The 27,098-nt window shown below is 37.8% G+C and overlaps 1 protein-coding gene across 7 annotated transcripts in view; it reads left to right on the top strand.

Moving 5' to 3' along the window:
* The window catches only part of SMARCA2 (SWI/SNF related BAF chromatin remodeling complex subunit ATPase 2), a 118,758-nt gene that overhangs the window by 65,477 nt on the left and 26,183 nt on the right, over window positions 1-27,098 (top strand). For all 7 annotated transcript variants that reach the window (XM_075410973.1, XM_075410979.1, XM_075410975.1 and 4 more), the window contains 6 exons: window positions 783-829; window positions 2,193-2,359; window positions 5,225-5,388; window positions 7,951-8,178; window positions 11,700-11,777; window positions 16,595-16,813. In XM_075410973.1, the coding sequence (XP_075267088.1) occupies window positions 783-829; window positions 2,193-2,359; window positions 5,225-5,388; window positions 7,951-8,178; window positions 11,700-11,777; window positions 16,595-16,813 (903 nt within the window). The remainder of the gene's footprint in view (window positions 1-782; window positions 830-2,192; window positions 2,360-5,224; window positions 5,389-7,950; window positions 8,179-11,699; window positions 11,778-16,594; window positions 16,814-27,098) is intronic.

Below are 27,098 nucleotides of genomic sequence, written 5' to 3'. Positions count from 1 at the left end.
CCACAATCATTACGGTCCCTTATTTTTAGAAACAAATGGACCAATTTCCAGCTTTGTATTGGTAATGTGAAGTCTAGTTTTAAAGCATTTATTCTTGTGGAGACTGTCTTCGAAAAATGAGGGTTTTTTTGAATGTAAGATATTCCACACCAGCTTAATCAATGTATAGATGTAATTTATGAAGAAGAGACAGTAGTTCAAAATGCCACGTGTAGGATCTTTGTAAGTAACAGGCTGCTGATCTTTTACAATATCAACCAAAATTGTCCTAGCCACCTCATCTTTTCAGCAAAAATGAACTATCTATATAGTGTCTCTCATTAGGACCCAAAGTGCTTGAATATAATAATATATCTGGAAAGATAGAAATTGTTGTAAATATCTGGAATGTAGCTACATTTGTGAATGATTAATTAAGTAGCTACTGTGATATATTATCATTGTAGTTTTCACTCTGTTCTCTTGTATGCTAATTAATACAATTGAGAATTTGCAAATGTATCTCCCAGTAATTAATATAAATTTATTAGGTTCTACTGTTTTTGTAACCTGATAAAATTTATGCTGATGGAAGGTACTTCTGCAAACCATGAATTTCTAATAATAATAGTATAGGAAAACATTAAGCAGAGCACTGTTGCTGCAAAGTGGATTCCAAGAATATGAACATAATGGAAGTCAAACCCCAACACTCCTATATTTAATTTAATTGATATAAGAATGCATAATTTTGGGTTACTGTGTAGTTTGTAATAATCTGTTTATTGCTTATAACTCTGCAGGAGTCCTTTGCTGAACACTTAGGCTACTCAAATGGTGTCATCAACGGGTAACTGTTTCAGTTTTTCCTCCTGTTCATAGTGCTGTATTGGAGCTAATGTATCACATTCTTTTTCTAGAAAGTACATGCTAACAAACTCAAGCAGTTTTGTAGAAAGGCAGAGGAGGCACAGGGCACATATCTAAAGCAAAGGATAACAGTACTAGAAGTGTTACATCAGCTTTTTATGACCCTCTATCCATCTCTTTCAGGAGGACAGGCAGAGAAGATTGTAAACTGGTGTCTTCCTTTCTTTTTATTTTGAAATAGCTTGGATATCATCTGAAATTCATTGGCATGACTCTTCAGAGATACCACTTGGGATTTTCTTCTTTCATGCTCCTTTTGCCTTCTGCTTTTTCCTCTTTACCAGCTTCATTCCGAATTAAAGTAGCATTTCTTGCATTATTTGAAATGAAATAGATTTTAATTTTGTTCTTGGCACTGCTTTTTGCAACCGTCTAGAAATGGTTGCTTTCTAAAGGAAAGGTGTGGATCTTTCACCTGACCCCCTTCCTGTTTTAACTAGTATACCAGACTATTTGTATCCTTAACTAGTATACCAGACTACTTGTCTCCTAAGTGGCTTAGTCTTTTGCTGATTACATACGTATGCATATCAGAAGGCCATGTATCTTGTGAACTTAATTACACTGTCGCTAATGATAAATTGTATTTTGAGAATACAGAGTTAGAAGAAATTTGTTTTTGTAAAGCATATCACTGTGATGCTGATTTAGACATCCAGTTTACTTTTATTCATTTTCTCAGTTACGACTTGAATTTCAGTGCTGAGAGTCTGTTTTGCAATTCTTAGCATAGAAGGCAGAAGAGCAGCTAATCAAAGCAACAAAACATTGTTCAGGACTACTAAGGTTATATGGCTGAAGACATACCCTCTATCAGACTCCTCCCATGATCTCTGTATATTAGTTCAGTTTGGAATACTTTCATGTGCATGGTCGTTGAGTGGAAAGGGAATTGTTTCTAAGATGTGCATGATGAATATGACCTTACAGTTGCAGTAAATGCCAGTTGAAAGCAAAACTAGCAGGTGAATGTGCTTACCTATCTGAGAAATAATGTTTGTTTTGATAAAGAATGAAACAAAATTGAGTTTCGTACGGGAAGGTATTCTGTGTGGTTGGAAGTCCACACAGTTTTTGTGATTGATGAAAAATAATTTCCAAACAGGAATTGACTTGGGTGTTTATTTTTCTATTTAAATCAATATACAATTTTAAAGAGAGAAAAGTGCTACTAGTCTTGTTATCTTAAATAAATTAATCTCTCTGTTTGACATGATAATGACTAAAAACTTTTCTAAATGCAGGGTCATTCTGGCATTTACTGTCCTTTTTCTCTTCAATAGAGCTGAACTTTATCGGGCCTCAGGGAAGTTTGAGCTACTGGATCGTATTCTACCAAAGTTACGAGCTACTAACCATCGTGTGCTTCTTTTCTGTCAAATGACATCACTCATGACCATTATGGAAGACTACTTTGCCTTTCGAAATTTCCTTTACCTGCGTCTCGATGGTAAGCTAAATGGAAAAAAAAGGATAAATAATAAGTTAGGAGGTAGCATGGTTGGAGACATGGGTTCTCTTCCTAGCACACCAGTGCTGTGATGTGACTCTACAAAAGAGTAAACAGGTTTACAAAATTATTTGATAAATCCACAAAGGAAGAGTCTGCGAGGGTATTTATCATGAAGTTACGGCAGCAGACCCTTAAGCTGCAGCTTACTAAAATTTTCCCTGTTCTTACAGACAAGATACTGAGCAAGATGTACTTTTGCCTCTCTCGGTAATCTGAAGTAATTTTCCGTCTCTCTGGCTCTTTGACTGTTTTCTTTCGTCTGTTTAACCTGCAGGCCATTTGGTCGAGGGATTGTTTTGATGAACACTCAGGTCTGTTCCTGGAATGCAGATTATGTAGAGATTTGATGTTTAGGGGCTGATCTCTTTTTCAAAAAAGGTTCAAAATCCAAGGTCCCAATCAGTTGCCACTGTCTTAAATTGCCTGAAAGTATTCTCATGATGAGAGATAATAATGCCAGTGTTTTGCCTAGATTCCAGTGGGATTAGTTAATTTGTACCTATTTAGAGTTTGACTGCTGTTCTTCACAGGGCAGCTGAATTTCAGTGACAGATAAAGTAGTACCTTTGGTTTTCTTCCTGAATTTTACAGGAACATCAGTAGCCTTGATTACTTTGTATAGATTTGTTTTATACCTTTGAATGAAAAGATTGTTTAGGAACACAGTAGAGCAGTAATGTAAGGAAAATAGCTAAAAATAGCATATGCCATCTGAGGCTTAAACGTGTTTGAAAGAAGTTTCCATTTTGGCCGCCTTTCATGTTGATAATCTCTGTCTCATATTGATCTTCTTAAATATTGATTATTTTTACTTAATGTATTTATCTCACATGTTGTAGTACTACATAGGGTCCGCAGTGTTTATCAGAATACCTTTTTATTAGCAAAGCAATTGTGTAAAAAACATGTAAAGAACAGCATGAATAAAGCGAGATTTTAAGGTCCTTTTGAATATTCTTATTACAGCTTTGCTTCATGCTTTATTTGGAAGAAAAAGTAATACTAGAAAGTATTCACGTCCTTTACAAATATTAATGAACATAAACTTGAAATGCCATTAACCTCAAATGTAAAATGGGGTAATGAAACTGAGACACAAATGAGCTGTCTCACTGTGCCACAGGATGTCTTTGTCAAAACTGGCTGAAGAACATAGTATCATGCTAACAAATCCCTCTTTGCACCTCTGGCCTGCAGTGTTTTAATGCTTCCGTTCAAGAAATTTTAAGTATATTACATTTAAAATGTTTTAAATTACCTCACACCATGTATTTTAAAAGGAATTTGCTTTCATGCTAGGACCTCTGTGGCAGTATGCAGTATGGTAAACACAGCTCCTTGTTTGCTTTGTTTTGCAGGTAATTCATTAAATTAGTGAGGTGAACCCTTTTTTCTTCCTTTTCAGTTTTGTGATGACAGATACCTTCCGTGCTGGAATGTAATATATGTGTAGGTTCTATCCAGCTGTCTTGTCACATAGAGTGTTTTCTACCCGAGTCAGGTGCTTCTCAAGGGAATGGGTTTCTGTGGGCCAGCAGTTTGGCTGTGTGATTGTTCTGGGTCCGACCGATGTGAAGTTAACTTTCTTCCTAGCAGCCCATATAGTGCTATGCTTTGCATTTGTGTCTGCGCAGGGCTGGTAACACACCAGTGATAACAATCCGGTGGTTTAGCTGTAGCTTAGCACAGTGACTTGCACAGTGACAAGGCTTTCTCTCCAAACCCCTCCATCCCCAAGGCCAGCAAGCTGAAGGTGAGCTGGGACCCAGATGAGACAGCTGACCCAAACTGACCAAAGGGACATGCTCAGCAATAAAAGCTGAGGGGAAGGAAGAGGATGCAGGGACGTTGCTCATCACGGCATTTGTCTTCCCAACTAATAATTACAGGTGTTGAGGCCCTGCTTTCCAGGAAGTGGCTGGACATCTGGCTGCTGATGGGAAGTAGTAAATAAACTCCTCTTTTTGCTTTGCTTGCATGCACAGCTTTTGCTTCTATTGAGTGAGCTTTATCTCAGCTCAGGACCTTTTCCATCTTATTTTGTCTTTCAGGCAGCCAGTTGGGGTCAATGCACCACAGTAATAAAAAATTTCATCTTCTGTACAGATAGCAACATCTGAATTAAAAATAGCAGACTTTCTTTGCCTTTCAGTTACAGACAGAAGTGTGAAAAAGAGAAGGCAAACAGTGGACCGGGCTGACATAATCCGTATAGACTGTTATTGAAGTACATGACTTGGTTTTTGCTTAGCACTTTGTCTACGTTTTCACCTTGATTGAACTCCTTGCCTGCCCTACTTCAGCCATTGTACGCCATCACCCTCAAGACAGGACATTTTAAGAATTTTCAGTCGTGTTAGTTATGGCTCTGAAGGCCAACACCGACATCTTCATAAATCTCTATATATGTAACTTTAAAACATATTTAGGTGCTGTTACGGCCAGAAGGCATGAATGAAAACTGGAGCTCTTTTCTGTTTGTGTGTGGCAACTTCAACTGAAATTCATGTGAGTCATAAAAAGGTGTAACAATGTTATCCAACATTTTAAAATCCACTTTTGAAGTGTCAAAATAAATACTTAAAAGAGGTATTCAGAAGTCCGCCTCTTAGATGTGATAGGGAGTTGATCAAAACATTTGTTCCCAGTGTTTGTTCTGTATTATGGAAAATGTGGCAGAGATGGCAAAGAGCAAGTGAGATACAATTTACCTTCCACATGTACCTTTAGAAACTGACATGGTATTTATATTATTTCAGTTCACATCTTTGTTATAGAGTTTTTTTTTTTATTTCTTTTCAGGCACAACAAAATCAGAGGATCGAGCTGCTCTGTTGAAGAAGTTCAATGAACCTGGGTCGCAATACTTTATCTTCTTGCTGAGTACAAGGGCTGGAGGGCTAGGCTTAAATCTCCAGGCTGCTGACACTGTTATAATCTTTGATAGTGACTGGAATCCTCACCAGGTTATTTTTATTTGCTTATCTTCATGAAATGTGCAAAGAATTTATGATGCTTTGTTGGGTTGCTTCTTTAAATTGGGGGTATAGCCTGGGGTGAAAGGAGTAGATCCAGGTAAGTCATCATGTGTTGCTTGGAGACTAATTAGTGAGGCAAACTGCTAAAATAAGGAAATGTTTTGGTCTGAATCAGTGAAGTCATTCTGTGTCTTTTATATTTTTTTTTCTGAGTCTCAGGGAATCCTCAGAACTAGGGGCCTTGTAGACCTGTTTCATTTGTGTAAATGTACTCATTCTTTAACCCTTCGGACACTAATAAGTAACTCCCAATTTTGAGCCTTCGGCAGGTAGGCTGCGGTATTCTAGTAAAGGCTGTTCAGAGTGCTGCCTGCCTAAGGAAGTTAGTGGCTGTATGAGTGCAGCAGTCTTGGCGTGAGACACTGAACTTACACTGTTGGTGTGGGTGAGTAGTAGAGAGTAAAGAGCAGCAGGAGAAGAGGGTATCAAACCACTTTGTTTTATTTTAAAAAGCCAGAAGAGGTAACTGAAATCTGTCTTTGTCACTTTATGCCCCCCCCCCTTTTTTTTTTTTTTCAACGATGTAAGTTAGAGATCTCTGGAAATACATAGCTATGTATGTGTTTTCAGCTATTGTGCAAATATGTGCATCATAGTTAATGGCCATGTGTAAAAGTAAGAGCAGTGAGACTACAAAGAGTTTTATACAGAACTTTCAGTGCAGCGCTCCCATAGATGCCATGGTAATGAATCCAAAACAAGGCTTAAGAAATTTGGAGCAATAATGTTTAGAGGTTTTAAAAGCAGCTCAGAAAGCACTTAATTCTTTGAATCTTTAACTGTCTTTAGGTCACTTTCACAGAAAGTTTATTGCAGAATACTGTGTATTTCAACAGTTGGATAGCAGTAAAACCTCGGAGTACAGTAAAAACTACAGAATATTTTTGTGGAGTGTTCAGTGGGCAGATTGCTAAATTACAAATTCATAGAATCATAGAATCATTTAGGTTGGAAAAGGCCGTGGAGTCCAACCGTTCACCTAACACTGCCAAGTCCACCACTAAACCACGTCCCTAAGTGCCACATCTACACATCTGTTAAATACCTCCAGGGACGGTGTGTCAACCACTTCCCTGGGCAGCCTGTTCCAATGCTTGATAATCCTTCCAGTGAAGAAATTTTTGCTAATATCTAATCTAAACCTCCCCTGGCGCAACTTGAGGTCGTTTCCTCTGGTCCTATCGCTTGTTACCTGGGAAAAGAGACTGAAACCCACCTCGCTACAACCTCATTTCAAGTAGTTGTAGAGAGAAATAAGGTCTACTCTGACCCTCCTTTTCGATGCATGCAGTTTTCTTCTCCTGCAAATGGGAGTGATTTGTTCATTTTAATGACCAGTGTGCTAAAAGGGGATAGCTGGGGAGGTGTGGGGATGTGGGGGGTGGGTGTAGTACTTACATGGCGTATTTTCAGAAATAAAAACCTCTGTTTCGTCACTTTACTATTTTCCTCTGCTTCTGAAAATGATTATATAAATAAATTCATATTGTAGCTTCATCTTCACTGTTAATGCAAACTTCAGGTACGACTTTAGGTTGCAGCACTTTTGTCCTATGTAGTGCTTGGGAAAGGAACTGTGGGAGGGCAGAGCTAACGAAGACAGCGAAAATGAGATGCTGGACTGAAATAGGCAAACTCATTGCCTGTTTACTTTTTTTTCCTCTACATCAAGAAATTTCTGTGTTGTGAGGGAGCACAAAACTGTGATAGCATTGTGAGGTTAGGCACCCTTCATTATCTGACTACACTGAAGTAAAAACACATCATTTGTAGGAGTTAATGGATTTCTCTTTTCCCCAAAGAGAAGAGATAAGATTTTGAATTAGTAAAAGAAATGCTTTACCTATGACTCGCAGTGTCCTTTTTACTTCCACCATTTCAAAGTGCAGTCACCTGACTGATAAATAGTTACGTTCATTAACAGTCTTGTATATATGAACTTTCAATCAGGAAGATCATATTTAAGCTGTTTTAACACAAATATTCCAAATTAAAAACTGATTGAACAGATCAAATAATTTTAAGTTAACATATTTAAGGATTAGTAATGGCTTTTAGTAGATAAGTTAATGTATGGGTTTTTTCCTAATATTTTTATTGCTTTCTTTTCCTTTAGTGAAGAGACATTTTACTTCAGGGTTCATTCTGGCCTGGAAGGCCATGATCTTTGAATAGAAGGGAAAAAATAAATACATCAGCCCTCCTCAGTCATGGCACATGCTTTCAAGAATCTTTTTGGCTTTCTGCATTTATGCTATATAGAGCAGGTCCATGTTTTCCTTTCAGTTTCCGCCCTACCTGGGTCTGCTGGAAGTTTTGGGAAAGAAAACAATGAGAAACAATGAAACTATGTGAATTGTGGTGGACTGTCATTTAAGTACTTCCCTTTTATACTGAAAGGAATTCAGCAGTATAATGTCCTTTAAGCAGAGAATTATTTCTGTAGCAGACTTACAATATAAATCACTGTCTGTGTTCTTTGCCTAATAGGACTTGCAGGCCCAAGATAGAGCTCACCGAATTGGTCAGCAGAATGAAGTTCGAGTCCTGCGACTGTGCACTGTGAACAGCGTGGAAGAGAAGATACTTGCTGCTGCAAAGTATAAGCTGAATGTAGATCAAAAAGTTATTCAGGCTGGAATGTTTGATCAGAAATCTTCAAGCCATGAAAGGAGAGCCTTTCTACAGGCTATACTGGAGCACGAAGAGGAAAATGAGGTAAGGTAGTTAGAAATAATCAGTAAGAGGATGTTTCAGGAAGTACTGAGTCATTTTTTTCGTCAGTTGCAAAGATTATCATCTCATCTGAAATTAGAAGTGTCATCATATTCTTACCATCCAGTCAAAGAAACAACTTCATTTTTCTTTTTGTTTTTTTCTTTTGGTCACCATAAGAGGTTATAATGTAATGGTTGGGATGTAATGGTTATGATTAAATCTTAGTGTAGAATGAGGCATTGTAACTTAAGCCCATTCCACCCTTTCATAATTTTGTCAAAAAACTGTATTCAAACAAAGAGTTTTTCCAAAACAGATTATAAAACACTTCCTAAATCCAGTTTACATGTTACACTAGGTAATCTGATTTTCAGACATGCTGAGCAACTAGCACTACCTGGGTTCAGTAATAAAAGACTGTGCTTACTGCGCTTCTTTTCGATCCTGAGTAACAGTTAAGATCTGCTGTGATGTGCTTTGGGATTAGGGCAAGCCAGCAAAGTAACTATTTCTGGTGCTGTGTCCAACCTGGGCTTCTGGTTACCACTTCCTCTTCAAGAAACAATTAGCTGTTTAAAGTCAAGTCTTTCCTTCTAATAGTGGGAACTAAGGTTATAGAATCACTGACTGTGTAGCCCTGGCTTTCCATTGTGGTGTTCTCTGGAATTGTGATTGTGGAGTGGTGACCCCCTTCTTTTGCCTGTTGCTGCAGAGTCTTCTTTTAATGTGAACAAAATTCAGCGTTTGAATGAAAGCTGCGTTTGAGGGAGAGTGTATAAATGTATCAGTTATACTGAAGGCACACAAAAAAATTCCATTCTGCAATGATTTTTTTCCCATCTGGAAAATACCCTGTACTGGTTAAAGATGCAGAGATTTCAAGCCTATTTTTGCCTCTGAGTATGGCTTGTATTTCTGAATATGGTGCACACTGAAAGAAAAGAAGATTGTATAGTATGTGTTTCATGGACATCCTTCATTATGTGGTGTAAAGTTTCAAAGACCAAGGAGTTTTTTTTCTTCAAGAATTAAACCTTTTGTGTAGACTCTTTGTCTTGTTGTGCATTTAGAAAAAGCTAGTACATCGTTAAGACAGAATTTTGTATTGTTGTTTTAGTGTTTTTCATAAGAAATGAAAGAAGAGTGACGGACAGTTTTGTCAGTAATTGTCTTTCATTTAGGGTGTGAATGCAGAAATGGGATGATGTATATGTACCATTTTTGATTAAGTAAAACTATAGTTCTCAAGCAGCCAACACCATCTATATGAGTAGATAGACGAACCTGAAGCCAATAGAAATTTTCAGTAAGCCTATGGAGTTGTTTTTAAAATTGACGTAATTTTGTTATGTTTTTAAAGCCATAGAAAATATTTCTCTGAAAATGTTTAGAAAAACAGGACTGTAGTTCGGGCCCACTTGTCGTGCCTTATTTCGTAGATGACTTCAGAGCAATCTGATTCTTGCGTGTTGTTCAAATACACTTGGTCTGCTGTCCTGAAGCAAGCACAGGTGTAACCAAGATTTGCTTGCTGTAACCCAGCATCAGTCTTTAAGCAAGCACTGGTATTGCAGTCTGACTCCTAACAGCCCGACTGAAGCTGAAGCTTTCAAGTAATATTTCTTTGTGAATAGAGACTATGCAAAACTTTGCCCAAACACTGAAACTGCGGAGGGAGTAAGAGGGATTGAATTTACACCATCCTGTGCTGGGCAGCCATTGCTTTCTCATTGCAACATCACTGGAAACAAAATTTGAGTATCAAATGAGAGACTGACAAGAAAAAAATAAATCTCTCAGAAGTTATTAATATCAAAACAACTTTGACTTGCAAATACAGACTAGCACATCTAACAAAGAGATTGTTTAGTGACCACCTAGTTAAATATTCCTGTGCTAGGCATGCTTTGAACTTGCATATCAAAGTTGTCCACACTTGTATGTAGAGCACCATATTCTGTACTTTCTTAGTAGTTTTTGTAAATTCAGCATCAAAAATGCCCTTATTTTTCTTTCTTCTTTCCTCTTCTTTTTGCTCTTTTTCTTTTAGCAGTACTAGATAAAGCAAAGAGTTAATTTCTGTGTGTTTAGAAAGATACATTAGAATAATAGGAATGTATGACAGGTGATTAGAAGTAACGTGTTCATGGAGGCATTTTTTTGTTGGCACTGGTGTGTGTCCTCCGCCAAGCCTGCCTGGTTGGCAGCAGGGTTATTCAGACTAACCACAGGTGATGTGGACATTGTTGTTACAACTTCTGCTGTGGCATCCCTTATTTTGTTCAGGTCACAAGATGCTTTATTCGAGATGATGGGAAGCATGTGAAACTTTCATGAGGGTCACATTCTTCACTGATCATAAAAGAATGGATCTGTACTCTTTTTTTTTTTTTTCTTGGTGTGTGTAACTATGTAACTTCCTTTCTTGAGCTTTGAAGGAGTGCTGAGTAGAAGTGAGAAGAACTAGTGCTTTTTTCATGTTAAAATTTAAATTATATGTACATTAAGGTACGGAAGTGTTTGTTGGGAATTGCAATAAGAACTGTATTTTTTTCTGAGATGCAGAAATCTTGCCAGTAGAGAGAAAATAAGATGTGTTAATATAGAAAAAGGCCTTTTCTATTTATTTTGGGGAAAAAAGAAAGCTACAGAATGTGGGGTTTTTTGGGTGCTATATGCAGCATTCTATAGTCCCATTTCACTGAGTACAGAACATGAGTTTTCGTGAAAAATTCTAGGTCTGCAACATAATGTAACATAGGTTCAGTAAGCTGTATGTAGGAGCCAGCCTGTAGTTTTATTGTTTTGATTGACCTGTTTTCAGATTTGAAATACCTCGTGCTTTCAAAATAATCCAGGGAGGGAAACTGAACATTGTGAACTCTGATTCTGTTAAAATGGGTATCACAGCTCTTCAGCTTTAACATTTTTAGTTGAATTCTACAGTTCTAAATCATTTTTCTAAAGACTGTTTCTGTTTTTTTGAAATAATATGTTTTGTGTGAAGTGGGAGGTTCACATCTCAATTGGTAAGCAGATAATGGTCAAGAAAAAGAGGGGTTCAGCAGGGTTTTTTTCCAGTATAATGATCTATCTCATTTTTTTTTGTTTAACCGGGACTTTTTAATTCTCCTTGCTTTAACAGCAAAGACCTCACGACACAGAATGGTGTTTCTGAGGGAGTACTGTAGAGCAGCGGAGCGGAAATGCATATATTTTAACTGAAGCACTAACTGTGCTTCTGACCCAGGAAAACCACAACCCAAAATTTCCTGGTTGTGTATTTGCTCATTTCCTCATTCTCAGTTTATGAAGGTGGTAATAAGTCCCAATTCTCTCTAATTATATCTATTTTGCGTTACTTCTGAATTGCTGAACGCTTTAGAAGTTTTAGTTTCATTTTGAGTGTTTCACACGTGTCGTGACAGAAGGAGGGTCAGTGCCACACTGACCTCATGGAGGCCATTACTTCAGTTTGAATGTAGCTTCTTTCTAATACCTTTATCCATCTGTGTAACCAGGAGGAAGATGAAGTTCCTGATGATGAGACTCTGAATCAGATGATTGCTCGACGTGAGGAGGAATTTGATCTCTTTATGGTAAGGATGATACGGTCATAAGTAGAATATCTTCTCCAGTGTTTTTAACAAAGGTCTTAAACTTTTGTCATTCAAATTTTGGATAACTTTGTTAGAGGAATAGGCTTTATTTACTTGCATTGTTTATCTGAGGAAAGAAGTCTACTTAAATATAGAATTCCTCGCATGACAAAAAGAGTTCTGAGATCCTTGTGGATAGTATAGTGGAACAGTGCCCATCTGGAGGAATACTCTGGCACGACATGAGAAATTTACAGTGCAAAACTGATATTCACAGTCTGGCTTGCAAATTCTACAACATACTTTTATTTTTCAACATTTCTTCTGACTTACAGGCTGTGATACTGGCAAAGACAACTACAGGAACTTAACAAGACAGTAAATTAGTAAACTGAGTGCTGTTTTCTTTGTGAGTTAACTGGGGTTTACTGATGGTTTTGTCCAGGGACCAGTTAGCTGCATCTCTGCTGCTACAACTGTTGAACAGTTACCGAAGCAGAGTTAGTGACAGTGGTTCGAATGTGAGCAAACAATTTTTATTTGTGCCTCCCTTTTTGTTAGTGCTGCTACAACACTGATGGAATAATTACTAAAATGTCAGTGTAGGAATGGCCCTTGCCTTTTAGTGTGTGGTACAATGTGAGAATTGCTGGAGGACCTTTGAAAGTTGCTGACACAGCAACAGGAGAATACTTAAGTACTGAAAGTAAAGCTTTGTTCTGCAAGGTGGAACAAGACAGACACTCATACGTGCGTCAATGAAAGTGTACTGGGTAGTATCCACAGAAACAACCATTGATAGGACCGTAATGCTCAAGAATTCATCTTAAAACTTCGCTATTACATGGGTGTGCAAGGGCCCTTTTTAGGTAGGTGACAGTTGTTCATGTGCACAGTTGGCAAAGGCCACATTCCCCCACATGGTAATGCCTTCTGTCATTGCTGACTTGCCAGTTTAGTCCTTTTGTGCTAAATTTCATTTACTGTTATCTCAGAAGAACTGAAATCCCTAAAGCTAGGCTGCACGGAAAATGAGTGGTTACAGATACCTGTCTTTTTGACCTTTCCTTCAGTTGTTTGGGTGTAAGGAGATTCATGTGACAGAAACTGAGAGGTGTCCATTTGATCCAAAACTCAGAAGGAATAATTTCAGCCAGGTTATTGGCTGAAAGTACCCTGAGTTCTGTGGAAGCAGATTTGCTGCTGGAAGAAGCTTCTCAGTACTTCTCCTTCAGACCCAGAAGGAAAGAACTAACCCGGGGATTGAAAGTAGCTGATGAATTAATGTCTGTTCACAGGAAATTTGTACAACTTCATCTTTTTGGATTAAGTTTGAAGGCTATTAACAGCCATTCAGTAAAACAGTTGAGGAGCCTAGAGTGAAGACAGTTTTAGCACTGTGTGGGCTGAATTTGTTTTTCATACTAGTTTACATGAAAATTTTTAAAGGACAATAAAGTTGGTAGTAGGTAATAAAAATCTGAAGATGTAATGCTAACATGCTTTGAAAGACAGGGGTTTGAAAATCCTTAAGATAGAAACAATAAAGTTTAATATTAATGGCTTAGAAATAATTTAATTGTTAATAAAGAGTTTGTTTTTCATTTTAGTAAACTCTTTAATTAGAGAAGTCTGAAAAGCATGTTTGGCACACAGGGTTGTTTGTCCTCTTTTTATCAGCGTTTTAAGTCTTGCATAGTCAGATAAAAAGCAAAGACAGGTTGATGTCCTCCTTACCTTAGTGATACCTGTGTCACCTCATTCCCTCTGTTAAAGTTGTGCAGATTTAATCAGAATTCAGCAAACTGCAATATCCAAGAAAAATGTGTTTTGGTTTGTTCATTTAACTAAGCTTGGAGGTGTAGAAGCATGTATTTGGCTTTTTTGAAGTGAGCAGTTCCAGAACAACAGGCAAGAGAGCAGACAGGTTCCTTGAGAAGCTGTTCTGTGATCACTTTTCAGGTTAGAAATATTCTTAGGCATACATCTAAGGTGTAGCTGTAGAGCTAAATACACTGTTCAGAAAGAGGATGTGTACAAACGGAGTTTATTCCCCTGACTTTTAGAGGCTCCACATATATAACAGCAGGTAAAATCTCTGCATAGCCTCAGACCTCACACTGTCCTACTTTGCATTCATTGCAAATGATGGCCCTTCATCACACAGTAAAAAAGTTTAGAAAATATTCAGAGAAAAGTCAGCATTTCAATGTGACCTGTGCAACTCTTGTCATTTCATAATAGTGTACTTCAACAAATGTTACTCTTCCTTGCAAAATTTTTGAGTTATTTTTGATGTTATGTTTACTTAAACAAAGATTCCTGATGTAAAAACTGCCTTTCAAGTGGAAGAGTGGCCTTTCGAGGAAGACCTCTCACCGAAATGGGTGCCAATGCTCTAGTTGTGCCAATACAGTTGATCTCCTTGAATCCCAAATGGCAATACTGCAGTTAAAGAGTGTATAAATTACTGGTTTTACATTGAGTGGCTTGGGTGGTTCTCTAAGGACTACTTTAGTTAGAATTTGGAAAGTTGAAGTTGACAGTTCACAGGACAGCAGTGCTCTGTGGTTTTTCTAAACTGTAAGTTTTAGGCCTTGAGTGTGCCAACACTGAAGTTCTTTAATTATGTGTGAGCGTCGGTAGCGTATGACTTTTTTATTTCCAGCTTTTAGGCCTCATTGAGGACAGTGTAAATACAATTACTTTCTTAGTTACAATAAAAGAAGGTAGATATGGTTTGGAAATACGTATTTTGGTGAGACATGGGAAGACCGGACCGGAAGTTTCCCAGAGATAAAAGTGATTTGAGCAGTATCCTAAGAAAAAACAAATGGCTATATGTATCTCTTGCATCTCGGATTAGCTGAGAGCACCTTTATTTTTCCTTCCCAATTGCTTTTATTTCAGAAAACATTTCTTATAATATACTACCTTCATCTTCAGTCTTTGTCTTAGAAATAGAAACATGGTAATCGGGGGAAAAAAACGAAGTTTCAGCTTTCACTTGATATCCTTAATGTCATTGTAATACTATGTCCCTGACTTTCACTGAAGTTCTCTGCTTCAGAGAGAAGCGAAATCTGTCCCATGTATCCTATCTATCCCATCTCTCAGTGCAGCTTGCTGGTTGCCAAGTTAGCGATAAACCAAGCCACATGTCTGGCTTGAATGAGACATTTTTTGAAATGAGTCCGGGTTGAATGAGACCTACTTTAAAAGGTGAAATATGGAAGTCTGCTATAAAAAAACTGAAGGCTATACAGCCCTTTCATCATTGTCTGAGGTAACGAAGGATGGGAGAAACCCACATGTATTTATAGTTGCTTCTTGAATGTAGTCGGATCTGCAGACTGAAGACACACATCTTACATTTTGGTTTTCACTGAATTTAGAGATCAGATAGGACCCCAGACAATATGACAAAGTCCACTTGTAAGACACTGTGCCTGAGGTAGTATTTTGGGAATGCTTGTATTTGAGAAGTGCTAAGATGAGAGAAAATTCAGCATATGCAGCAGTTCCATCATTAAGCCTTCGTTAGTAAATTTGGCTGGATTTGAGCTGCCCTTATAGACAGATAATGCCTCTGAATCTATGCATGCCTGTATCTTGTCTATGGGTGTAAAAGGATGATATGTCTAGTTGGCATCCTACGTAAGTGCAGCATCATGCACACAAGGGAGGGGTTTGCGTGTAATTGAGGATGCTTTTTACAGACGTTTACTGGCTGCAGTAGTAGCCTGTTCTAATGCTACAGCCCATTCCAGTTCCAGTCTATTTATGTTAGTTTTTGAAATATGAAAATTAAATGCTTGGTGGGCACCTGTTTGTTTTCTCTGCTTAGCAACTGGTTTCTGAGTGTTGAAGTACTGTATGACTCTTCAAAAGGCCTATTTGAAAAGGTTATTCATACTATCTGATTTGGGCTACTTGAAAAAAAAAATGCGAAAGAGATTCCCAGGACCACAGGAGCCTAGGTCAGCATATAGTGAATGCAGAGAGGTGGATGCTTCCCCAGGAGGATTATAAAGCACCTCACTGGTGAGTCTACAGTAGGTCATGGGAGTGCATCCTGAGTATCCATATATGTTTTCTGAGGTAATTGCTCACCACACTTGAAATCAATTTATGTGATTATTTCAGTTTCAGCTTAAAGTCTTAACATTACTTTGTAATAGTCTTAATGTTTTACCTAATCATCTGATATTTTTGCCTAGTACAGCAAAAATTCAGGAAAAATTCAGTGGTTTAAGCAAGTTGGCTTTGTGGCACTGTGTAAGCAAGCTTTTCTCTTAGTTTCTTAATTCTGTCTCTTGATTCCTTTATGCTAATACCAGCTTTTAAATTTTCTTCTGATATTCAGGCTCACAAAACTAGTGTGTTTTCAGTTGTTCTTTTTAGTTACATAATAATAACGGCTTATGTGGGCATGTTGTCAAGGAATGATTAGTATTTGCAGATCACATTTACGAATACAAAGGAATCAAAAAAGCTGTGCAAAAAAGGAAGAGAGTTGTTTAATTAACGCAGCACAGCAGTGTTCTTGTGATCTGCTTTGTATCACTTAGCTGCTGTGTTGTCTCAGTTACTTCAGTTAATCTAGTTATGGAGTAGTGAATTTGAAAATCAATGATCAAGTGTAACTTCTTCTTTTTAGTGTTGCATTTTAGAAGTATTTAGAAGTATCATGGAAAGGAAATGCCTACGGAGGACTTGGTTTAAAGTTCAAGTATCATTAGATAGCCAGGAATTTCCATGGTTCACTTAATATTTGCCCTTAAAACCTTTTTATCCTTTCCCAACTGCCATTGCAGCGCATGGACATGGACCGTCGCAGGGAGGATGCCAGAAACCCTAAGCGTAAGCCCCGCTTGATGGAGGAGGATGAATTACCATCCTGGATTATTAAGGATGATGCTGAAGTTGAAAGGCTTACGTGTGAAGAAGAAGAAGAGAAAATATTCGGAAGAGGATCCCGACAGCGCAGGGATGTGGACTACAGTGATGCTCTCACAGAGAAACAATGGCTGCGGGTAGGTTATTTTTTTTTTTTTTACAGTTGAAATCTATTGATTTGTGGTGGTTTTTTTTTTTTCTTTTTGAAGACTGGACAGTTGCACCAGGGAGAGCACAATGTAGTAGCTGAGGCCTAAATATCCTTATTACATTTGTTGTTTTTGTTGCTGTGCTGAAGGCATAAGTAAGTATTAAGCTGCATTGCTGAAACTTATATCAGTATTACTAAATGCTGAATTAGGACTATGATAGCTTTCTGTTGCATCTGTTCTATTGCAATGGATCTTGACATATTTCTTATGTCTTTAGACACTTTTGTGTCATCTTTAAGATATATGAAGAATTCTTTTATGGTGGAGAAGACCAGTGACCAGTGCATATTACAGCTTCCTGTGCTCCAGAAGCTTAATTTTATTATTTTTTAAATACCTGAATTTAACCCTTTTAAGAATTTGAAACTTTCACGTCTCCTTTCTTTCATGCTAAGCATGTTTTCAAGTGCTAAGCATTTCTTCGCTCCACTGACATCAAAACCCTTGATAAATGATACAAGAATTTAAAACTTCAAAGTAAAGATTCTCAACTTAACTCATGCCAAATCTGCGATTTTGTTGTACTTGAGGATTCTTGCTATTCTTCTGTGAAATATACATCAAATGAATTTTAATGTGTGTGTCTTTTCAGAAAGGTAGTAACAGGGGTGGTGAGGGGGTTAGGATTGATTGTTGATGGAAAGTCTTTTCAAAACCAGGAAGTTTGATAATGTTATGATCTCAAAAAAAAAATAGATAAGTCTCATGCTTTGGCAGAGTAAGTTCTGTTGCAGACTAATTACAGACTTAATACCAACATGAATATACAGTGTAGTTTTTGTGTATAGTTTGCCAAAGGTAGGTAGAAATCTTACCTACTTCAGTTACAGACATGAAGTTTGTGAGAGTGCATTGTGCAATGTTATGCTAAAAGTTAATCCAGATTCTGCTGATGGATGGAGAGTTTAGGGGAGCAAAGATTTGAATTATACATCAGCTGTAAATCTAAGCAAGTTTACGAAACTACAGGAGTTTGATACTTCACATTTTCAAGTAGTCAGTGGAGTGGAAAGACCTAGAAACATAAACTGCAATTCAGAACATTGACCCTTCCCAACAGTGGAAGTGCTTGCAGTATAGTGTACATCTAGTCAAGGTAATTTTAAGTCTTTTTAAGCTAATTATGTTTAATGATGGGATACTCTGGCTATGGCAAAGTAGAAGTTAGCTTCGGCTTGCGTGTTTGTGTCTTGAGTTGGCTCCAATATTTGTGTATTTACATGTTTTGTATAGTCGATCTTTCCTTAGTAGTAAGAGGATTTAGCATATACCCTTGCTGAATGATATCCAAGTTTTCTTCTCTGAAATTATTCTAGATTTTAAGCCTGTGCTGTCAGGTTGGTGTTCTTTGGAGAATTAGTAGGCATAATTTCTATTGTGTCTTCCTAAAGAGCATTGCAGTCACTACTGTGACACCATTGTATACATATTTTGATTTACAGTTTCAGGTGGACTTGAGAGTGTGTTGAAATAAATGCAAGTGTAGGAACTACTAGTACTTCTTAGACTCTTTATTCAGAGGAATTACATTTATAGTGTAACACTGTTTATGCAGTTTCAGGATAAACACTTCTCTCCATTGGGTGGATACTGAAATCTAAGTCATGTTTTCTGATTTTTCACGATCTTGTTCTCCCTGTGTTTGTGTAGAACAGAGTTCTTTGTCACACCTGTTGGCCTCACACCACCATCACTTTTATGTCTTCTTTGAGAATTTAAGTGTTTGTCTTTTTCTGTAAGGACATATTGGGAAGATTGTAGAAAAACTGATAATAATCTTTTACAACATTTTCATGGGAATCTTTATATAAACATATAAAATTGTAGTAGATAGTTTGTAAGTATATGTGTCTTGTGTTTTTGTCACCATAACTTGTAAGGTATCAGTATGGCGCATATTGCATGAAAACTTTGAGTTAATCATTTCACGTTAGCTTGGATGCAGCAAACTACTTATATCAGTAAAACTGGAAAAAATAGAAGAGCCAGTAAGTTCTAAATTAAGAATGGTACTTTAATTCATATGACACCCTTTTACCCATGTTCTGTATCATGCCACTTTTCAAAGGTAACTATAGATAATTCTATTTTTATGGCAGTGTTAGAGAAGAATGAGATTTGTTTACCAGCAGCAAGGGATGCCCCTCATGTTTTCTCTTGCTCTGGCTGCTGTTACATCTCTATAGCTATATTCTCATGGGGTTTTCTGGAGTAAAACTTTGCGTTTCTGATGAGTAAGTTGGTTTCATAATAGCAATATCCAGTCCTCAGCTGTGTCTTTTTATTTGTGTGTCTTGGGGAAGTTGACTAGATCTCTTCTTTTCCAAGTAAATTTTGCGTCCATCAGCAGCCACAACTTGGTCTGTGGACATCAGGTACCTTCTCCTTTACAGCTACACCCTGACCCCTCTGCTAATACACCAAACACTGAAGAGTCTAGTTAAGGTCAAGGCAGATCCCCACAGGGAGATACGGATTTGATGGGTGGACAGTTCAGTGGAGCAGGAATTGGTTGGATGGTCACAGCCAGAAGGTAGTGGTCAACAGCTCGATGTACAAGTGGTGTCCCTCAGGGGCTCATAGTGGGACCTGTGCTGTTTAACATTTTCATCAATGACATAAACAGTGAGATCAAGTGCACCCTCAGCAAGTTTGCAGATGACACCAAGCTGACTGGTGCAGCTGACATGCGGGATGCCGTCCAGAGGGACCTGGGCAAGCTGGAGAGGTGGGCCTGTGTGAACCTTCAACACGGCCAAGTGCAAGGTCCTACATCTGGGTCGGGGCAACCCCTGGTATCAATACAGGCTGGGGGATGAAAGGATCGAGAGCAGCCCTGCCAAGAAGGACTTGCAGATACTGGTGGATGAAAAGCTAGACATGAGCTGGCAGTGTGCGCTCGCAGCCAAGAAAGCCAACTTTATCCTGGGCTGCATCAAAAGCAGCGTGGCCAGCAGATCAAGGGAGGGGATTCTGCCCCTCTGCTCTGTTCTGGTGAGACCCCACCAGGAGTCGTGGGTCCAGAGGAGGACCACACGAATGACCCAAGGGCTGGAGCACCTCTCCTGTGAGGAAAGGCTGAGAGAGTTGGGGCTGTTCATCCTGGAGAGGAGAAGGCTCCAGGGAGACCTTATTGCAGCCTTTCAATACTTAAAGGGGGCCTATAGGAAAGAGAGGGACAATCTTTTTAGCTAGGCCTGTTGTGACAGGACAAGGAGTAATGGCCTTAAACTCAGGGAGGGTAGATTAGATATAAGGAAGAAATATTTTACAGTGAGGGTGGTGGAACACTGCCACAGGTTGCCCAGAGAGGTGGTAAATGCCCCATCCCTGAAAACATCAAAGGTCAGGTTGAATGGGGCCCTGAGCAACCTGATCTAGTTAAAGATGTCCCTGCTCACTGCAGGGAGGTTGGGATACATGACCTCTAAAGATCTCTTCCAACCCTAAGCATTCGATGATTGTATGATCTGCCGTATGCCTCGAGGTCTGTATTCATGCAATGTATACTGACCAAGTATGTCACCTCCTTCCTTGCTAGCAGGTCCAGTACCTGAGCTTGGAAGCAGGAGACAAAATAATTGCAGAAGCCAAACCTATGGACATACACAGCGTTTAGTGAGATTTTGCTGCTGCCTCGAACAATCTGTAATCCAATAACAGCCTCCCAGGGAAGCTGTAAGACACAAACGGGCTTTTGTCACTAGCTGTCGCTGCAGCCTGCTGTTCTGTAACTGTTGGCATGACAACCATATTTCCTAAAATAAAAAAACCAGAAAGGAGGAGTTTACCTCCTGATCCTGAGAAGCATTTATGCTCTGGAAGTATTTCATGCTTTAGCAGATTCTGTCCAGAACTGCTGGATTGCATGGTAGATTATTTTTGAGAGGAGTCATCTGCTAAGGACTCCATTGCTTAGGGCAGGCTTCAAGAATCAGGGGATTTGTTTGAGTAGCTACAGGATTCTTAAGACAGTTGCACCTGGATTCAGCTTCTCATTCAATTTAATTGCTGATTAGGTGACATGAATAGAGTTTTATTTCCTAGTTGTGCAGTTCATTTGAAATAGTTTTGCATGTTGGCCAGCGAAACATAAATTTGAGTCCAAAATGAGCAGTGTCTTGTTTACCTCATGCAGACATGCAAAAGTCAACTATTGTGGACTGCTTGCTTTGCTGATCTTGCAATTGTAAGTGATAGTCAAGCATTTGTTCGGTAATCAGTCAATCTTATATAAATTTAAAGAAAACCAGTGCTGGCTTTCATACATACAGAATAACAGGTGAATACTGTTTAACATAATCGTGATGAGCAGAAAAGCAAATAAAATTTATGTTTACTAACTAAGGTGAGTATGTTGTATAATAAATCGGACTACCTAGAAGGAAAATGTTGGGCCTGTTTCCAGCTGTTTTCTTATCAGCTGAAACTTCACGTAGTGTTTTGATTTTACACACTGCTTAATAGTCTGTTAGAAGTTAGGTCTGGCATCAGAGGTAGAAAAGCTGGGCCAGCTTGTTACTACAATTTGACATAAATTACTAAAAGTTCTTCAGTTACATTTGTGTTTTCTGAGACACCTTCACTTTTATATCTACAACTTCAGAAACAATACTAAGAAAATATTTTAAGACATGGTTTTGTAAACTGATGGTGGAATTTGATCTTACAGTAGTCTTCGTTATATGCTGAAATAACTGTGTGGAAAATCAGCATTACAATCAGTAATTGTTTTAGCTTCACTTTTCATCTAGCGGTTGTTATTTTCAATTGTAATGGAGGTTTGTTACATAGTCTACTGTAGGGGCTGAGATTTTATGAAGAATGAGAAAAGAAATAACCTTTTACCCAGTGCATAATTTATCTGCATAGCTCATGTACATGATACCCCTCCACGCCTGGTTTTCTGTTGTCTTATTCCTCTATACCATTTCTGGTTACAAGTGCAAGGTTTCCTGACTTGCTACTAAACCTGTTTAACAGTCGAGTGAGTGAGGATTTGCCCAGGGCATTTGTGTGCCCCAGGTATTGTTTTTTAATGTGCAAGATGAAGCTGATATGTTTTATGTATGTGGAAGCTGATTTCTTGAAGGATTAGGAAGTTGGACATGACTTTAAGGCCTCACAAAGCCAAGCAATTTTTATGTACTGAGTATTACTGTCCATCTTTCATGCCCTTTTCAGGAAATTCAGTTCAGGGTTTATTTAAAAAAAGGAAAAAAATGGCTACTTCTAAGTTTGCAGTGAAATTAAAACCAGTGAAGCGGTTTAGATGAAAGGGGCTTTTCTTGGCTTTTGATGTATGAGAGGGAATTTAAATACATCTACCTGATAGCTTTAGTTCTCTGTTTTGACACGATGGGTTTGTTAGTTTATAAAGAAAAGAACTTGATTTACACTCTGGATATCTGTCTCAGAATCTGGAGGCAGGATTGAGAGTATTAATTTTGGAAACTAACAAAAGTACTTCAAAATGCCTTTTCAGTATTTGAGAGAGGTTCTCAATAAGGCAATTTTTAGTGTTCCAGAAATAGTTTTCGTGTGAGAAAGACCTCATATCAGGAAATCTGAACAGCTCTTCCAGAGGAATACCTGTCAGTAAAACATCTTGCCATATTTTCATAGGATTCTTTTTTTTAGTCTGTGATTTTGTCCAGATGATGTTACATGTTACAAACTACAGTAACAAATATTAACATAGTTTCAATTGGAATTGTACATATATTCTTCTCTAGAAAACATTAGAATAATAGTGTCATATAAACAACTTCCTGCATTTTTAAAAAATGTGAGTATTATTGTTAACATTAGACTCAAATAAACTATGTTTTCTTTGAAACAGCTATACTTTTCTGACATACCACGTTTATATTGCCTGACAACCACGAGTTAAAACTCTGGGTTTCAGGCTTTGCTATATTATTATTGTTTCAAGTGCAAAATTTTGCATGAAAAATTAGGCTGTTTGGTTAAGATGCCTGCAATACTCTTCATGGGGAAAGTCAAAATTCAAATGAACTTCTAAAACTGAAACACAAACAGCTATTAAATACTTAACAAAATCCACAAAGAAGGAAAGTCTCCATTAAAAGTTTAAAACATTGCTGTTGTCAGGGCATTTGGCAATGGAAACAGAAGCAGCAAACTTTTTAATGCTTGAGTCCACTGCATTGTTATGTTCTGTGGTACAATAGGAAGTGACCATTTGTCACCTATCAAACGTTTGAACAGAGGCAGTAAATGTTCCTAGACTGATTTGCATTTATGACATGGGTAAGAAGTTACCCATACCTTTCCAAGTGTGTATTGTGGTCCAAATATTTATTCACTCTGCAAAAAGGGAAGCATTTAAGATTTTGCCTTGTTGTCAGGAGCAAACTGAGAGACTGTTGTTGTAAAGTGCCATCTTTTGAAGGCAGAACTGAGCAAGTGATGAGAAGCTTCACACCGATGTTTTCCATGCAGCAAACATGACAGGCAGAAGTAGTCCTTTTATGGATCAGTGTATGTATGCAGAGATCTGCTGCTTGTAGGGAAACCTACAGCTTAAATGAAAGCAATTTGTCTATTTTTTTAATGTAAACAAGTATGGAAATACTAACTTAGTAAATATGGAAGAACAGGAAAGCTTCAGACTGAACTTCACAAAAATTACTCCCGCCAATCCTTAGACATGCTGTGAGTGGAAGGCCTGAGGCAGTTAGCTTGCTCAGCCATCTTGAAGTACTCTGCTTAAGGAGTAGAATGGTGTATTTCCTTACTCTAGTGGTGGAATTTTAACTTCAAAAAAGGAGACTGCTACAAAAGTTTTCCAGTAATTGTAACCCTGTAATTTCATCCTGTACTCTGAAATTGTCACGTTTAGAGTATTACAAATTACAGCGTAATGGATATCCATTGCGTATTCTTTTCAGCTGCATCTGACAAGTTAATAAAAATTTTTAGCTGGATTTCAAATTCAGAACCATAGGACTTTATTGCTGCTTACAGTCTTGCTTTAGTTTTTCATATATGCACCTACACTATACTATACATTATTCTGTTGAGAAACTTCGCTTCCTTTTAAGCCTCATTGTGTTTCCAGGAATCTTCTTTGCATTCTTCAGTTAACCTTTGCTTAGATAATAGTTTTTACTTGTCAGACTGTGATTTGCATGGGAATTTATCCCAGAAGACCAAAAAAGGCCTTCTAGCAGGGTACTGTTCACATTAGATTTTTACTTTTGGGCTGCGGTACACATATTAAAGGGTCAAGCTCTACTGTAAGTCCTGCCGCAGTCTGGTAACTGCAGCCTTAGAAGCATCCTGAAACCATGGAACTTGCTGCATCACTGCTAGGAGTTAGCCTCACAAAATACTGTGTTAGTATGAAGCACATAAAAGATACATATAACTTAGATTTTTCTCAGCAAGTTGTCAAGAGTTTGACTTTGTTTCATTTCATGCTATCTTCCTCCAAATTCTGCAAAGTTATTAAAAAACTATATCAGAATTGTCTTAAAGGGCTACATCCTACTGTTTATTCTTTAATCTTTAAGTATAGCCTGTTTCTATGAGTAAATTTTTTTCCTCTGTTGGCATAGGAAGTGAGTAGTCTAAACTCTTGCCATATATTTTCTCATATCATGTTCTCTTAACATTGCGTGCTTCCCATTCTTAATTGCCTAAGAGTACCTGCAGTAATAGTGATAGATCTCTATGACCAATTTCCAATGCCATTGGAAAAATGCTTAAGCTGTGTAGAGATGAGAGATCCTATGAATATCCACTGAAAAATAGTGAAACTATAATGGTTTCTGAAAGCTGTTCTTTTTTTTTTTCCCTCAACGTTATGTTTGTTTTATGCAAGCTATTTTATCTGGTTTGTTTTGAATTTTTTTTCTTCATTTTGCTCCCATTTGGTTTTCTTCCACATTTTAAACTTGGAATAAAAAATTCCTGTTTGAGAATGTGTGAATATATTTAAATACAGGGGAGAAGGAGGACAAAAAGAAAGTAAGTACTTAATGGTGTGACTATTGGCAGATGCTGAGTTTACTTTCACATGCATAAAAGTGCGAGTTTAAGCTTTGTACTATAAGCTTCTCATGTTGCATCATCAAGAATGGTAGTGTTTGAGGGCATATGTAAAATCTACACTCACCTGTAAAATAGAAGCCTTTTGCTAGTCAAAATCAAAAAATCAAAAAGAGAGAAAACATTTTAAATATTTTTCTGAGCAATTAGAAGGCATCACTGGATATCTGTTCACTTGAGGGCCAAATCATTCACTTAGGCTAGAGATTTGGCTCAAAATGTGTGATTTCGCACTGGAAATCTGGTAATCATCCCTTTGTGTTACAGTCCTCAGCTGTGCTGTTTCCACAGTAGAAGAGAATGTGCCTTGTTCTTTATAGGAAACTTTCTACTAGGATATAGTATTGTGCTGTTGGGTATGTTGCAGAACGAGAGTTGGTCCTGTCTACTTACCCTTATCCAGTGCTTAAAATTGTCAAATTTATTTTTACCATGGAAGAGATATCTGTCACTGCAAATGTTAGCAAGGCTCACTGGAAGCAAATGTGGTCCGACAAGGAGCCAAGACTGGTGAGGGTATAAACCCTGTGTTTATACCAGGTATCTTCCTGATTTAATTAGTAGGGTCTCAGAAGAAAAGGGAGGCAATGCTCCGAATGAAGGCTAAGCCCTGGAAAGTTTCTTAAAATACATCAAAAAATACTTCATTACGTCCAATTCTGAAGGATTGACTTTCGAGAATCTTCTCATAAGGAACAAAATTAAATGTGATATGTCTGTCTTTAGTTTTCAGTATTATGAGCTACAAAACATTAGTCACAATGCCAGTCTGCCAGGACATGTAACATTACGAAGTAAAGATTTTCTACCTTTTTCCACAACAGAAAAACATTCTGTCCATTAAAAAGGTGAATGTCCAATAAAACCAGCACCGTTACTCAAGGAAAAAAAAGGTAAATTAAGATTGTATGGTACTAAGAAAACAAGGGCCTTTGGCAACTGCAACAGTATTTTGTGAAAGAGAAGTTAAACACTAACAGGAAATACTTGTCTCAAGATTGGGAAGAGAAGCCATCCTACAGTATTAATTTTCCTTACCCGCTCTACTAGGAAAGATAATTTTTGGTCAACGGAAAAAGTGTAACTGTACTACTGTACTACTGATTATCTCTCAATGCCTTTGTCAGTCTGCTGTTCCCTGCACTGCTGAAATAGGCTTTTCTGATTCAGAATTCTGGAGAAGTCAGGGAAAAAAATCCTGGTAAAAATAAAAACCAAAGAAAACCTTCCCCTTCCACTCTTCCTTACTGAAAAAAAAAACAGTCACTAAATGCTCCAGAATCCTGCTATGCAACAAACATATGCAACTCCGTCATACCAAACAAGATAAAGGGGAAAAAATAAGGCATCTCTATCATGTTAGATTTTACTTCAAGATGGACTGGTTGTGAGTCTGAAGCCAGGAAATATGTATCTTCCATCAGCTGTTTTTCTGTGCTGATGAAAATTGTATGTAATAGATCATTCACAAATGGAAAGACTGCAGCAGGTACCAAGGAAGACCTGTGGGAAGCCAGAGCTCTCTTTGTTGAAGAGGACCTTTCTGTGATTAGTGTGAAATAAAATGCTTCCTACCTGAGTTCCTGTCAGAGGTTTTGTTGGATTTACTACTCATGCGTTTTACTTCAGCAAGCCTTTGGCCCCGCAGTCATCAAAAAAACCCAGACTTTTTCTGTCCTTATCAAGCTTGTTGAGAGATTCTTATAATTCTTCAGCTTTGGTTTTTGATCTGGCTCACTTTTGGCAAGGGAGGCTTGAAGAAATGAGGACCTTCTGTATAGAAGAAAAAGTGTAGCAACTCATGATTTAGTAGTGTTGTTTATAAATCTGGTAGACAAAAGTGAATGTACAAAAGTAAATTGCCATTTTTATGCATCGCAGTTTTATCAACTGAATGTTATCTTCATGTATGCACATTAAATAATTCATCATTTTCTCCAGACAATTTAAAAGGCAAGCATGCATAGAAGAATTTATATAATATTAACTTTAAAAAAAACCACACTATGGCTTAATCGTAGTTATTTCCTGTTTTGTTGTCATTTAGTGGTTTGAAGTGACAATGACAAACTAAAAGTAATTCTGTCAAATCACGTTAGTTATATCTCATGCAGTCTATAAATGTTACTTCTAA

This window comes from Opisthocomus hoazin, chromosome Z, assembly GCF_030867145.1.
Source record: "Opisthocomus hoazin isolate bOpiHoa1 chromosome Z, bOpiHoa1.hap1, whole genome shotgun sequence".
NCBI lineage: Eukaryota > Metazoa > Chordata > Aves > Opisthocomiformes > Opisthocomidae > Opisthocomus > Opisthocomus hoazin.
Note: the sequence above shows the minus strand (reverse complement) of the source record. Positions and strands in the feature narration are given on the sequence as shown.